This window comes from Elaeis guineensis, chromosome 10 (genome assembly GCF_000442705.2).
Source record: "Elaeis guineensis isolate ETL-2024a chromosome 10, EG11, whole genome shotgun sequence".
NCBI lineage: Eukaryota > Viridiplantae > Streptophyta > Magnoliopsida > Arecales > Arecaceae > Elaeis > Elaeis guineensis.
Window position 1 is genome coordinate 30,284,086 of NC_026002.2, and position 15,434 is coordinate 30,299,519.

A 15,434-nucleotide genomic window follows, 5' to 3' on the forward strand; every position below is an offset into this window, starting at 1 on the left:
CATTTTTCGCTTACCTTTTGTTGAAGCAAAGTTTGTTTTAAATTATAAACACTGGCTGCATTTTGTTATGCTGAATATGATGTGGAGCATCTGAGCATATGGTAAAGGATGGATTGGAATGCTTAGTTCCATGACTAATGGTTTATATCTTTTTCCAGGACATGGCATGCGATACTTTCCTGAAAATTGTTCAAAAGTGTAAGCGTAAATTTGTAATTACACAGGTAAAATTAACCTTTAATCCGTTGTTGTTAGAACTGTGTTAGCTAATTTAACTTGGTGTTTCTGTGTGTGGGAATGCACGTGTGCATTAGTAAGAATAAACATGATCAGTTGCATATCATGATTTCATTCATTTGAAATGATTGCGTTGCTACCTGAGGAACGATCTACATGCCAAGAAATATTAGAAACTTACTACTCTGTCTTTCTAGTAATGAACACATAATAATCACTCTAAATTAGAATGATACTTTTGGACTTAGATTTTGTCAGTCCGACATCCATTTCGCTGTAAATGCTTGGTTGTGCAGTTTGTTAAGGACTTACAAGGAACCATCAGGAACTTCTAGTTATTGAATACTAACTCATATAACATTGCTTATACTTTAGAATAATTGATTATCTGTTGTGATCTGTCATCTGTAAGTTACTGATAATGTATGTAATGTAGATTTGACCTCAAAGTTATTGATCAACTTGAAGGGTTGCATCTTGAGTCAATCTGTGGCAACACTTTAACTATATAGAACTGCTGGCAAGACCATTTTGTATATGTCTACACACTAGTCACACTTGAAAATAGTTAGACCAATGTCATATTATAAATAGCTCGAGCACTTCTAATGTCATAATTTTCAAATTATTCCTTCACCTATGTGTAAAAAATGGCATTAGAGTTTTAGCACTGTTGCCCTCACCTTTTTTGTCTGGGGAGTGGCTATCATCAAGAACCTGTTCAATTTTTTTGCTATTACCTTTTGATTGCTTGCATCTTGGAAAGCAAATTGCTGATGTTGGTACATCAGGTTTTGTTGATCGAGTCATTTTGATAAGTTATCAGTAATCAAGAAATGAGTCTCTTTGTTTCTGGATCAGTGACAACTGAAAAATACTAATTTGACATATTAGAGAATCAAGTAGATCAAGATGAATGATAGTCATCAGCATCATTTGTTGTGGACAATACCTTTTGATGTTTCAGGTAGGCGAGAATGAGCCATTTGTATCTGAACTTTTATCGAACCTTCCAAGCACAGTTGCAGATCTTGAGCCTCATCAGATTCACACATTCTATGAATCGGTAAATTAGATAGATCTTATTGTGTGGATATCTGTTCTTAATTCATGCAGCGTATATGTTGCCATCTCTTTAGAATACATTGGTCATTACTTAAAGTTCCTTCAGGTTGGTCATATGATTCAAGCAGAATCTGATCCTGCTAAACGGGATGAGTATCTTAAAAGGTTAATGGACCTTCCAAATCAGGTTAGTGTATTTTGCTGTAGCATCAACTATTGTGCTCTGGCTCTTGTTAATGTTCTTTCAGTCATATCAGGCGCCATTCCTCAACATAGCTTTACCTGCTGATAACTTTTTATGGGTATTCGTAATTTTGCAGAAATGGGCTGAAATCATTGGACAGGCAAGCCAAAGTGTTGCCATCCTGAAGGATCAAGATATCATAAGGACTGTTCTTAATATATTGCAGGTAAACTTGCAAAGATTGACTAAACAAAAAAAAATGTTTCAAAAGAACTTCTGATTAATTGTTCTCTTTTTTATTTATTATCACAACAATCAGAATTGTTCTGCCCAAGTCAGAGCATGCCCTATTCTGCTCTTATCTGTCATTTTTATATTAGCTAATTATTATGTGTGTGAACACATTTGTGTGTGCCTTGTCATTTTACAAAATACTTAAATATTTATTGTGCAACTTCTGGTGGATGTAACATTTGTTGGCCTTCTGGTGGTTTGGGTGCGGGTGGGTGTGTGCAAGGCATGGGCAAATTGGAAGGAGTGGGAGGGTGATGGGTTAGACATTTGTACTCAGTCTAGATTCCAATTGCAGCTAAATTGCGTCCTTACATGTGTTCATAGCAATTATTTTATCTCAAGTAAATTGACATAAATGTTGTTCATTTTTTTTCCTTTCATGCAACTCATGGTGGACAAAGCATTCATTTGCTTGCTGGTGGTTTGGCTTCAGGTGGGTGTGTACAGGGTGTGGGCAAATTGGATAGGGGGAGGTGGGTGAGATGTAGCACTTTTGTGCTTGATACAACTTTTAAATTGCAGCCAAAATACATCCATACTTGTGTAAAGCCATTATTTTATCTCAAGAATATTGACATAAATGTTGCTCATACTTTTTTCTTTCTTTTTAAGTATGGTATGATGGGAAGCTAGATTCGCTGTGCCGGTATCGGAGCCTAGACCAGTCGGCCGGTGGTGTGGTTTGACACGCTCTTGGGTTTTGTACTGGGCCCGAACCGATATAGAGAGAGCAGAGGGAGAGCGGGAGAGGAAGAGAGAGGGGTGGGATGGCTTCTAGAGGCCGCTGAACGGTAGTCATGCTAGGTGGAAGCCGAAGGAGGACAGAGGGAGGGAAGGAGAGGGAGAGGAAGAAGAGGCCACTGGAGGGCCGGTGAGGTCTCCACACTGCAGTCAAGACCAATTGACTGCAGAGGAGGGGCTCCACCCAATTGAAATAGGGCCTTCGGCCCTTGTTTTTTTTTTTTTTTTTTTTTTTTTGTTCAAGGTTTTATTAGGTGAAATCAGCAACACAGTTGCTGACTTCATTTTTTTTTTCTTTTTTTTTTTCTTTTTGGAGGCTTCACCCAATGAACCTAAAAAAAATACGAAACTGGGCCGAAGCCCCTATTTTGATCGGGAGGAGGGTGGAGCCGCTCCTCCGGCTTTCACTAGCTTTGGAATCGGTGCGATAGCCTCGCCAGTCCTTAGGTGGCCTACTCTCCCTCTCCATCTTGTTTCTTCCCTTCGCCCTCCTCCGGCTTCCACCAAGCATGGCAGTGATGTGGTGGGCTTGACTGCCCTTCGGAGGCCCTTTCTCTCTCTCCTGCTCCTTCCCTCTCTCCCCCCTCTTCCTCTCTTTCCTTCCCCCTCTCCCCTTCCTTGCCGGTTTCTCATTCTGAACATTGGAACCATCTCGGTTGGCCACCAATATGGTTCAGCATGCCCCAAACCAGACAGTTCGGGGCCATTTGGTGAGCCCTGATGAGAAGTTTTTAATTAGTAGTGTATCGACATTTGATGTTGGGAGTGTTGTAATTGTATTGGTATGGATCTTGTTTTCTAGTAGTATTTCTGGCTGATTTTGTTTAATTCAGTATGTATACTAAGTGGTTCTGGTTGTTGTTACTTGGCAGACAAACACTAGCGTTGCTAGTTCACTTGGAACATATTTCTTTCCACAAATATCATTGATATTTCTGGACATGCTTACTGTATACAGGTATGCTTGCAAATGAACATCTTTTCAGTTATGTTTAGCTTATCTGAAACTAAGAGACGGGAAATAAAATGGAGGAAGATGGGAGTGGAATATTATCTACTTAATTCCCAGCCTCCTTTTCATCCCTTCTCTCACCTCAATACAGGATCCAAATGTAGCCTTTTGGAACTTGTATGTCCTAAATAATTTTTTTCTTAATTTTCTTTGCCTTCTTTTTTCGGCGGGGATGCTGATTTCACTATATGTGGTTCTCATAACAGAATGTACAGTGAACTTATATCTAATACCATTTCTGAAGGAGGGCCCTTCGCTTCAAGAACATCTTATGTAAAACTTTTACGGTAAAACTTTGAATTGGCAATTTTTCCTTTTTTTTTTTCTATATTTTAACATTTTTCTTTTAATTGAGGGTTTGAGGAATTATTCTAACGGTGTTATGTACTTGTATGCACTTACAGATCTGTGAAGCGGGAGACCCTCAAGCTAATTGAGACATTCTTAGACAAGGCTGAAGATCAACCACATATTGGGAAGCAGTTTGTTCCGCCAATGATGGATCCTGTTCTTGGTGACTACGCTAGAAATGTGCCTGATGCTAGGGAATCAGAAGTCTTATCACTTTTTGCTACCATTATAAACAAGTATGTATAAATATTTCTATTCTTTGTTCTGTTATTGCCTTACTCAGCATGTCACTAATATCTGCTTGACTATTTTATATCTGATTTTGTTTATTTTAATTTCTTGAAAGAATTAATTAATCATTAGGAATTAGCCTGGTTGTCTTTACTTCACCAAAAAGGGGCAAAATCCTAGTCCCTTCTAGTTTTGAGCTAGTCGTAGCTTTTTTATGAAATAAGTCATTAGTGATAATGTTACATTGGCGTGTGATATCATTAGTTTTTGTGGTAATAACACATGAGGAGACTTTGAAATTACTTTCCGTGATCATAACAAGAGATCATATTCAAATAAGTTCCATTACATTAATTTGACTGATGTTTGGATGTTTATCTGTCACCATTTATGCTATCAAGGGTTAAATTCGCAATTAATATCTGAGTTCTCAGATCCTCATTTTGACATACCATCTCAGTGCTTTTTAGGCCTTGGTTTTTTCTTCTTGATTTGAAATTCAAGACTCTTTGTTGTTAAATCTTTCAATTTGTATTTTTAAGACATGATAAGATCATTGCAATGTGTTCGCTGATCTGCAAATTCACATTAACAATCTTTTGCTTGGTTATTGCCCTTTTTCTTGTTCAATCTTTTGATAAAAACTCTCTTCTTAATTCTTTATGATAATGGAAGAACATTGCGGTTCATCCCATGTAAGTTCTTTATTAATTTCCTTTGGTTTGAGATAAAGAGCCAATAAAAAGTGGCCAGTTTCGAGACAATTAAACTAAAACTACTCTGTGATTCTTAGAGATAAATTTTGATCTTGTTGAAGTCAGTTTGGAAAAGGACTTCTGTGCAACTCACACCATGATCATGAGCTGATTTTATGCTTCACTAACCAAATTGTTGTACCAAATGAAAAGAAAACAATTATAAAAATTTGCATCCATCCTTAACTGAGACAGCATTCATAAATGAGAGACTATAGACATTCATATCACCATCTTGATTGTCAATGATCACTCCTAGAAACCATTGTAACTGAATCATGCATTAGTTGTTCTAAAGGTGATTCCAGTTTCATTCATTCTTGACATGTAGATGGTTATTCTGTCACCACCTTGAAAAAGAAGCAACATATATCATTGTTGGGCTTGGATGCACTGTGATGATATGATTGCAATGAGTGTCTGACATGCCTGTTGGACCATGCCACAGCATGTATTTACCACATTTTAGTTTATGTTTGATGGCATTGACAATGCTGCGTATGCTTGCATCACTTGCGCATCCCTCTTGTTTCTTAATATGTACAACAAAATCACATGATCCGCTGTTTAATTCTGGTATGTCTGATAAATTTTTTGTGGCATGAAGAATGACAAAACGATGAAGAAATTTTTTGTTGCTGGCTAAAATCATTGTAAATGGGTCCAATTGAATTTCTAGGTTTTTGCATTTCATGAAAACTTATGAAGCCAGCTCTGTTTCTTCATTACTTCAGAATCTCATAAATATACTTTGGCATAGCAGCGTGTGTAAGGTTGAGTCATTGCTATAATTTTTGCCGGTTTTGGTTTGACTTGTCAATTAGTGTTTTCAATGTATGGTTATATACAAATCTGTTTTATTTCTTACCATTTTATTGACTTTATGCAAGTAGATATAAAGGTGTTATGATGGAGGATGTGCCTCGCATATTTGAAGCTGTTTTTCAATGCACTCTTGAGGTAAGGATTATACACACTTTATGAACAAAATGTCTGTCCTTGAATGTTTTTGTTTGATTGTGTTATGAACTTCACTTTTTATACTGCAGATGATTACTAAGAACTTTGAGGATTATCCAGAGCATCGTCTTAAGTTCTTCAGTTTACTGCGTGCAATTGGTACCCATTGTTTTCAAGCTTTAATTCAGCTGTCAAGTCAGGTTAGTATTAAGATAATGCAGTCTGGCATCGTATGTAATGCAAGTGCAATGAGAAAACATGCCATTTTAAATAATTTCTTGAGTTTTTTTTCTTTATATCTCAATTTGTTTTTTATTAATAAACTGTTCTTTTATTTTTTTGTATGATAGCAATTGAAACTTGTCATGGATTCCATCATCTGGGCTTTTCGGCATACTGAAAGGAATATTGCAGAGACTGGTCTAAGTCTTCTGTTAGAGTTGCTGAAGAACTTCCAGGTGTGATTTCAAATGCAAACCTTGGTTACCTGCCATAAAACGTGCAATGTCTTACCATTCAATGTGGTCCATTGACAGATTTCGGAATTCTGCAATCAATTCTATAGAACTTACTATTTAACAATCGAGCAAGAGATTTTTGCGGTCTTGACGGACACATTTCACAAGCCAGGCTTCAAGTTGCATGTTTTAGTGCTTCAGCATTTGTTTTGCCTAGTAAGTAGCAAACATTACTTTTTTTGCTAATCCACTGTTCTTTCTATGTGCTAAATATTATGCATTGATCAATATTCAGGTGGATTCTGGTTCACTAACTGAGCCCCTGTGGGATGCTGCTACGGTACCTTATCCATACCCAAATAATACAGTGTTTGTGCGTGATTACACCATAAAACTTTTGGGATCGTCATTTCCAAACATGACAGCAGCAGAGGTAGGAACTTGATTTCTCTTGTCTTTCTTTCATCTAAAGCTGGCTTGGTATCAAACTTTACTTTCTCCAGGTGACTCAATTTGTTGATGGATTGTTTGAATCAAGAAACGATCTTCCTACATTTAAGAACCACATACGGGACTTTCTTGTGCAATCAAAAGAGTTTTCAGCTCAGGTAATGCAGTTGATTTAAGATGCTTCTGTCTTTTGGTTTGTATGATCCAGTTTTGCACCATGTGCTTGTTACTTGATGGTGGATGGCCTTTCAATCTGGTTGTTAAACAACAAAACATGACATTATCCATTTGCCTGAATTAGCAACCTTGGTATTGTATTTTATCAGATACCACTAAAAAAATGTTGCAACAGTAGATGACCTTCGGAGACAACTATTACAAAACTGGGTAAAGTTCCCGAGTACCTGCAGAAAGAGATGTGGGTTTGCATGTCTGGGTGATTTTTCCATCTGCAGGATTTTTGGGTAGCCAAACCTTGTTTCTTATGGGTTGTCTGTGAGGGATTTTTTGTTTGTTTAGCATTGCCCAGAAATCAAGTCTAACTTTCCTTCGAAGTCATCAAAGATAAAGACTCTTATATATTATTTTCAATTAAATTGCATTTTCTTCTAATCTCCAGAAAACTGCAAAGCTCTTTTAGAATTATGAACCACAGACCTCTTTAACTGTGACTTCTAGAGCAAGTTTCTTTATTTTGAGGTCATTGAAAGCACATGCCTTCAAGTCTTGTATGACATTGTAATGTAAATGCTGATGGCATCATGGTCTCAGCCTGGCATGCATTAGATGGCTTGGGTCTAATGCTAGGTTGGGCCATCTTTTTTTAAGAACTGGGTGAATTTGATGTAGATTTTTTATTTTGATATACATTTTTTTTATTTCGATATAGAGATAAATCATCTCTTTTTTGCCCTATTTCGGAGGCAGCTGAAATCTATATTATGAGGGAAAGTGAAATGCATTATAAGTAAATATATTAGTTGAAATCAAATACATCTTATTATGTCATTAAATTGAAATCAGTTGCAATTATGTTCTTTGATTATATCTGGCATTTTGAATATGATGATATCAAGGAAATATGGGGAAAGGTTGTTTAAGATCTAATTGGATAAGTAGTGATGTCTTCATTGATATAGTTTTAAATGTTCATATATGGTTAACCCTGGAGGTTAGGACTAAATTGATTGATTGTATGCAATCAAATTTGAACTACCCAACTTAAAGTATAAATTAGTTAGCTGGGTTGGTTAAAGACTGTTGGATGCTATATATTCTTTTGTGGTGGGCTTTCGGATCTACTCTGACTACAACGCCTTACCACTGATCTGCAGGACAACAAGGATCTTTATGCCGAGGAGGCTGCAGCCCAGAGAGAGAGGGAGCGCCAACGGATGCTCTCCATCCCTGGGCTTATCGCCCCAAGTGAGTTGCAGGATGAGATGGTAGACTCGTAGTGTTTGATGACATGCGGTGCTAATTCCACAGTTTTTCTTTCTCCGGCCTTCTAATTCCAAGGGGTGCTTCACATCATTTGCCAAAGTTTATGGAGTGATTGGAGAAGTGCCTGCTTTTTATTTTCATTTTTCTCCTGCTGCTGATTTTTCTAAATTTGACCGGAAGATGGTGAAAGGCAACCGGTCTGTCGCAAGAGTTGTTTGGACTGCTGGTGATACTTGAGAGGTTGTGGGATGTCTGGTTGAAGTAGCAGCAGCTCTTGTGCAGGATGTATTTTGCTGATACAGTGGTGTTGGTGATGTGTGCTTGATCCAACCAGATTATATTTAGAGCATACGATGTTTTTATCCTTGCACCTACGGAGCAAGTTTCAGGTAGCACTGCTGATACTGCCCATCTTAGAATGAACAATTGCCTGCTTATTATTGTATTCCAACCTGTGCGCGCTTTGTGATACAAGTGCTTGTTCTGTTTGAACTGTACGTATTCGTGTAACTTGATTGCGGAACAAGCTGATTCTTTTTATCCTATTCTTTTCCTTTACCCCCTTGAGTTTGATGCTCAGCCTCCTGGACCTCTATAATCACTTGATACGAAAATGACGAGCAGGGTTCTGGACGTATCGCTACTGCAGCACGATAAAAAGCACTTTACGATTTTTTAGCTGGACTTATTTTGGAGAACCAGACGTGGCAGCTAATATCTTTAGTTCTTTACCATATGTGGGTCCCATAGCTTTACCAGATGCACCGCACCACTCGGTTAGCTCTTTCTAACAACCGTTTATTAAAAAAAAGATGCATGGGCTAGAAAATATCGTTGCGAATTATCTATCGCCTAACAAAATTTTGGGAGGAAAAAAAAAAAAAAAATCGGTCATCTGTCTTATTACGTGGATCCCATGTGCGTGGCGGTGTAAAAAAATTTACCGGTAGACCTTCGCCCTTGCTCCATCAGGTTTGCGATGGAGACGGAGATGTCTGCTGGCAGGTTCGCAGTTGCGCCTCTAACGTTGAGCGGCGAATGAACCGAGAACCATACTGCTTGGGTTTGGCTTCTTGTACGAAAGGGGAAGCCGAGCTTGACGTCCCTTGTCCGCCCGTTGACATCATCCCTTAAATATAAAAAATTTAGTGTAAATTTATCCGCATGCACATGCACATGCACACATACGTGTATACACGTATATATAATATAATAATCGATATAACTTTCTTTAGTCCAATGCCAATGTCCTCATACCTCTATAATATTGGACCTCCTTTTCTCTTGAAACAAGTCTGTTACAGTAATTCCAATTTTATTTATTTAAAAGAAAATGTTCATTTTAGTGATGCCAACCCTAAAACTGGTAGATTCTTTAAACTCGTATGCTAGCATTTTGAGGATCTGAGGAGACCTGTGTACTCACAACTGATTATATTAAAGCTCTCAGCTAATCCATTTACTATGGGACTAGCAAGGAGTCAAGTCCAAGATTTATAAGTTGAGACCCATTAGTTAGTTATATGCAGTGGCAATCCAATCTTTCTTGGTCGAGATCCCATGAAATAGGTATAGTGATTGATAACAAGTCGTAAGAATTACAAATGAGAGCACTGAAACTGGAGAATCATTTCTCTGTACCCTCACCTATGATGTTAGTGCTAACTATAATAGTTAAAGGAGTTTATGCTCTAAATGAGTTCAAGGCCTAATGGACAGGACATGAGTTGAAGGAAACCATTGGAAAGCTCACTTGTATAAGTGTGACTATGGGGTCACAACCTATGAGAGTAAGCGCTATTCTCTAGAATACTCATAAAATCCAAGATACCAGCACATGACCATAATATTCCATATTAGAAAAATTGACTTTGCAGTCTAGTACCGTATGCTTGCCAATTTCATATAAAGGTTCAAGTCTGAAAGGCACCTTTCATTCAACGCCATCATCAGGTTCTCTTCTTTTCAAAATTTCAAAATATATGGAGCACTATTAGAAACCTTTTAAATAATTAATAATTTTAATATTATGTAACTAAAGGTTTCTTAGTATGCTTTTAGAACTTTTAGATTCATTGCAATGTATGTGCATGTGTATGACATGTTATATTGCAAATATAGGCATATGACAGCCCCTGATGTGTTTTATTTGATTTGTTGCCCTTTATTATTATGTTTTTTTGTTTGTCACATTTATTTTGCATCCATTTGACTTGACATCTGTGTGAATTTTTATTACCTTTAAGTTTTTGGTCACTTGTTTGCAAAGTTATTTGGCTTGATTTTCTCACGTACTTAACATGATTCACCAATTATGCACCTACAATGGCAATCATAACTGTGCTTAGACCGTTAAGGTTAGATTGGCTCAATCACCTAGTTATTTCTTCTATCATAGGCTATCATTCCTTCATCAATCGGCCTAAAATAATTACCGGTTATCTCTAAGAATGAATGAATATTTTGAGTTGTCTCTCTTCTCGATCTCTTCACTACTGAGTTCATGCATGATTGTAATTATACCGTTGGGATTCGACTACCACCTATTGCATACATGCATTGTTCACAGGGGAACCATTCTATCTTGAGAGGAGGTGATTTTTTCTCCAAAGAAAGCATCTTCAGATGTGCCTCGATCAATTTTATTATATTCTTTCTAACCTTTCTCCTTTTATCCATCATTTCATAAAGTTGGGTGATGGTTGGTGGTGGATAGTGTGGAGCGGTGATCCTCAGTAGCGATGAATGGTGATGGTGGTGGTGGTGGTAGAAATTATTTGCAGTGATGAGGGTAACAATGGAATTCGTTGGAGATTTGAGTGATGATGGAAATCGTTGGTGATGGTGGGAGATCAGAGGATATGATGCACCGTAGTGAAGATCGATCACAAAGTTAGTGGATCGCAGTAGGGTCAATGATAGATGGTGATGGGGATGGCATCTCCCACTCCCTCCCCTTTTCTACCCACATTCTGAAATGACATGGTGAGGGGCATTTCGGTCCAAAAAAGTAGAATAGCTCGTTCTACAAAAAGAAAAAAAGAAAAAAAAAAAGTGAAATGGAGTGGCCGTTTTTGCAAAATGCCCTATATGGTACACAATTTTTACCATATAAAACAGAAAAAGTTGAGTTTCTTTATAAATCATTACTAAATACCATATAAATCATCCCATAGCACACCAAGTTTTTAACAGCATTATCGGAGAGGATGACGACGAAAAAGCTTAAAACCGCTCCGACTGCTTAATTAAAATTTTCAGTAACTTATTTGTTGTGATACACCGTCGGCAGAACTTGTCTGTTGGGATACAATGTCAGCATAGGCTATAACCAGAGACTTAACGGAGTATCAGAGCTTACGTCAGGCTGTGGGGGTAACGTATACGATCAGCACTTGGAAGTGCCAAATCCGAGGGTAAGGGATTTCCTGGGCAATTTTTATTGGAGAACAGATGGCTCAACAGAAACCAAAGATGATCAAATTTATTTATATTTGATAAAAATTAAAATAAAAATTGGCATATTGATTGACAATGAGAAATTAATTTGATCAAGTAGCTTTATCTAATCATGATCATCTAAAATATAATGATTTAATAGAGATTAATAAGATCTTGTAATGCTCAACAAATATTCTGATGTTACGGGCATGTTCTCCAACAATAAAGCGATTTAAAATTTTTTATTAGAATCAACTCAGATTTAAAACAACAGATCCGATTCACTGATTTCATAAATCATATAGAGAGAAAATATCAGAGGAGAAAAAAATCAATGAGGTAAAATATGGTCGATCAGACAACATTGTCCAACATCTCAATCCATCCGATCAAGACGATTTAATCAAATTATGATTGAATCTGTATAGATAATTTAATAAAAATCATAGATAATTGAATCTAGTGGTATCCAGATCTAGACAAGATGGGTGCCGACATGCTGTCCGATGACTACGGATCAACATTTTCTTTGCTAAGATCAAATCAGAATCATTAAAAGAGAATCTTTTACTAGATCAATTATAATGAGAAATAATTTTAGAGAGAGAAAATCTATAGAGAGAGTTAGATTTTTTGGAGAGAGAAAGTGAGGATTTAAAACTCAAGAGGAAGAGGAGAGAGAAACTCTCTCTTTTTTTTATTCTTTCTTTTTTTTCTTCTTTCATGGAATAGAGGACTTACGTCCTTCTTCCTCTTCCACATAATAGGGAACTTCCTATTCTCTTGTTCTGAAGCAAGAGAGCTTCTCCCCCCGGCTGGCAACATCTGTGGCCAGATGAATAGGCCCCGACGACGACCACGATCAAGGTTCGATGATCGGCGAAGGCAACCAATAGTGGAAAAACCAAGAACAAGATGTGGAAAACAAAGAAAATCAGAAGCCAGTTTTTTTTTCCAAAAATTTTTCAGCAGTAATTTGGCCAAAATTCAAGCTTTAAGATCTATAGAAGATTGATGGGAAATGGCTCAAAAGGATTACCTTATCTTCGATGGGATTTGCTCCAATTTTAGCGTCCAAACTAAGATTAAACCACAGGTTAAAAAGAAGCACCTCATGCGGTCCACCACTGACCACACGGTCCAGAGAGTGCCTGCGTGTGAGGCGTGCAGTGCACACATGGTGCATGGGAAAAATCATGGTCCAAGCATCGCGTGTGGACCATCACGGTCCAGGAGGCTTTTGTCATGGCTCATGCATGCGCGGACGAGCATGCGACACGCAGCATATGCGGAAAGGGCCCAGTTCATGCGGGAGTGGTCTACACGCGGTATGCAAGAGCATTTTGCATGATCGGATGGCCATGGATGTGTGCAAAAGAGATCAGACGGTCAAAAAATGGCATCCGATTGTGATGTCAACATCGTCACCTGAGTTAACGATCTTGGGCGGAGGATCCATATTCTGTACTGATGAGGGATCCTTCCCAATAAATGGCATCAGATTCAGGTTGCAGCGATGTTGATTGAGGTTGAAGAAGATGAAGTGACAAGCTCAATCAAGGTGGAGATCAACTGATTTGATGGAAAGAGCAATTTCTCCCTATGGCAAGCAAGAGTAAAAGATGTGCTCATCCTGAAAGAATTTATTGTACTCTCTTATACGAGAAGAAGCCGACTACCATAGAGGAGAAGGATTGGAGGCGGCTCCAGATGCAGGCGATGAGTATGATCTACTAGTATTTGATGGATGATGTGATGATTCATGTGCTTCGTGAGACTTCTTCGACGACGATGTGGATGAAGCTCGAGGAGATGTACATGATAAAGTCATTCACCAATGCTCTCTTCCTCTGAAAGTAGTTTTATCAGTCTTGGATGAGCGACAGACAAAATATGCAAGAGCATCTCAGTAACTTTCAAAAGATCTTTTCCAATCTCCTCAGCACTGGTGAGAAGGTTGAGGAGAAGCCAGGGTGTTGTTCTTACTTTCATCATTTTTTTCTTCTTTTGAATCTTTGGTGACTGCTCTTCTTGTGAAAAAAGATACTATCACGATGGAATAGGTTACTTCTGTACTTCTCTAGAATAAAATTCTTAGACATAAGAATCAAACTTCGAGTTCAGGTGGAGACTCGGCTATGGCAGTGACTAGAGGTGGTGGTGGCAGAAGACGAAGTGGCATAAGATCGCAAAGTGGGTAGGTCAAATCTAAGTCGAAGGACTTCAGCAAGATCAGATGCTACAAGTGTGATGAGTTGGAACATCGAGTCAGAAATTATCCACAGCTCAAAGATCAGACGAAGGCTACTGTGGCGATAGCTGTCTGAGTTAGTGATACAGAAGAAAGTGATGTTGTTCTTTTAGTATCTAATGAGGTATCTACATCTTCTCCATAGTGAATTTTAGATTTTGCATGTTCGCATCATATTTGTTGCAAAGAGGAGCTATTTGACTTCCTAAAAAATAGTGAAGACACTGTTCATCTGTCAGATGGATCGAGCGGTACGATCAAGGATATTGGGATGGTCAGCTTGCAGACACATAAAGGAGCAGTGAGGAAGTTGAGTGAGATTCGATACATATCCAATTTCAGAAAAAATTTGATTTCATTAAGTAGACTGGATTCAAGCAGCTAGAGATGAAAAACTAAGGATGGAATCCTGAAGGTCATGCGCGGCAGTAGGGTTGTGACGATGGAAAAGATGCATGGAGGACATTACCTCTTGATAGGGAGCTCAACGTGAGGTGGAGTTTCAAGAGCTAATGGGAGCTCAGAGTAAGGTGGAGCTCCAGATACAGATGGATTGGGCATGAGACAGAAGACTCGAAAGGATGACAGGTGATGTCGCAGGGTGAAGTTTCTATTACCGTAGGAGGCTATCCCGAGCAGGTCTCAGATCAGACAGGTTACATCATATGATGAAGATGAAATGGAGCGGCTTGACTCGATTTCCATATTTGTCCATCCATGAATAGTCAGATATTTGCCCAAGGACATGGGAGCAAGAAGATCCAGAAGCTCTCAAAATTGCATAGAGGCGAATGTCAAGTTGAGGTAGAAATTATTGAGTTTTAGCATCTCGAATTTGACCCACAACAACCCAAGAAGGAGAAGCCCACAGCAGAAAATAGCATGCGAGGCTTTGAGACGCGACTCGTAGGCCCAACCTGCAGGTGCCCAGGTCCACTGTAGCGTGTGCGGTCTAAGCACCTCACGCAGTCCATCGCGGACTGCGCAGTTCAGGGAGCACACGCATGCAAGGCACGCGATGCACACATAGTGTGTTGGGAAAATCATGGTCCACAGATCACGCTTGGATCGCCGTGGTCCAGGAGGCTTTTGTCGTGGCTCGCACGCATGAATGAGCACGTGACACACGACACGCACGAAAAGGGCCCGGTTCACGTGGGAGTAGTCTACACGCGGTCTATAGGAGCATTTTGTATGATCGGATGGCCATAGATATGTACGAAAGAGATCGGACGGTCAGAAAGGTGTCTGAATCCAAACAGAGCCTTGATTTCTATATGGACTCGATTTTCAGGTCTTTAAACGAGCTTAAGGCCTGGGACCGATGTGTAGTGGCTGAGAGTGCCTGAGAGTAGAAGATCCATGATCGAGAGCATCACAGGAAACGTCCAGGGGCATTAGAGAACTCCAATAGGCAAGTTTGTGAGAGAGTTTCCTTAAGAGTTTTTATGAGAGTTTTTGTAAATATAGTGCTTCTTGTAGAGAGAGAGATTGATGTATGAGAGTTGAGAGGGTGTGATCTTTTTTTGTATTTATTTTTTTTCATAGTGAAGCTTGCATG

At 38.7% G+C, this 15,434-nt stretch overlaps 1 protein-coding gene across 1 annotated transcript in view; it reads left to right on the forward strand.

The window, feature by feature from the left end:
* The window catches only part of LOC105052628 (protein EXPORTIN 1A), a 35,917-nt gene extending 27,178 nt beyond the window's left edge, over positions 1–8,739 (forward strand). Inside the window, exons 19-32 of the mRNA XM_010933501.4 lie at positions 159–224; positions 1,205–1,303; positions 1,409–1,489; positions 1,623–1,712; positions 3,394–3,479; positions 3,740–3,820; positions 3,938–4,120; positions 5,764–5,830; positions 5,920–6,030; positions 6,181–6,288; positions 6,367–6,504; positions 6,584–6,721; positions 6,792–6,896; positions 8,073–8,739. Of these exons, the coding sequence (XP_010931803.1) occupies positions 159–224; positions 1,205–1,303; positions 1,409–1,489; positions 1,623–1,712; positions 3,394–3,479; positions 3,740–3,820; positions 3,938–4,120; positions 5,764–5,830; positions 5,920–6,030; positions 6,181–6,288; positions 6,367–6,504; positions 6,584–6,721; positions 6,792–6,896; positions 8,073–8,195 (1,476 nt within the window). The 3' untranslated portion in view covers positions 8,196–8,739. The remainder of the gene's footprint in view (positions 1–158; positions 225–1,204; positions 1,304–1,408; positions 1,490–1,622; positions 1,713–3,393; positions 3,480–3,739; positions 3,821–3,937; positions 4,121–5,763; positions 5,831–5,919; positions 6,031–6,180; positions 6,289–6,366; positions 6,505–6,583; positions 6,722–6,791; positions 6,897–8,072) is intronic.
* The last annotated feature ends 6,695 nt before the right edge of the window (positions 8,740–15,434 follow it).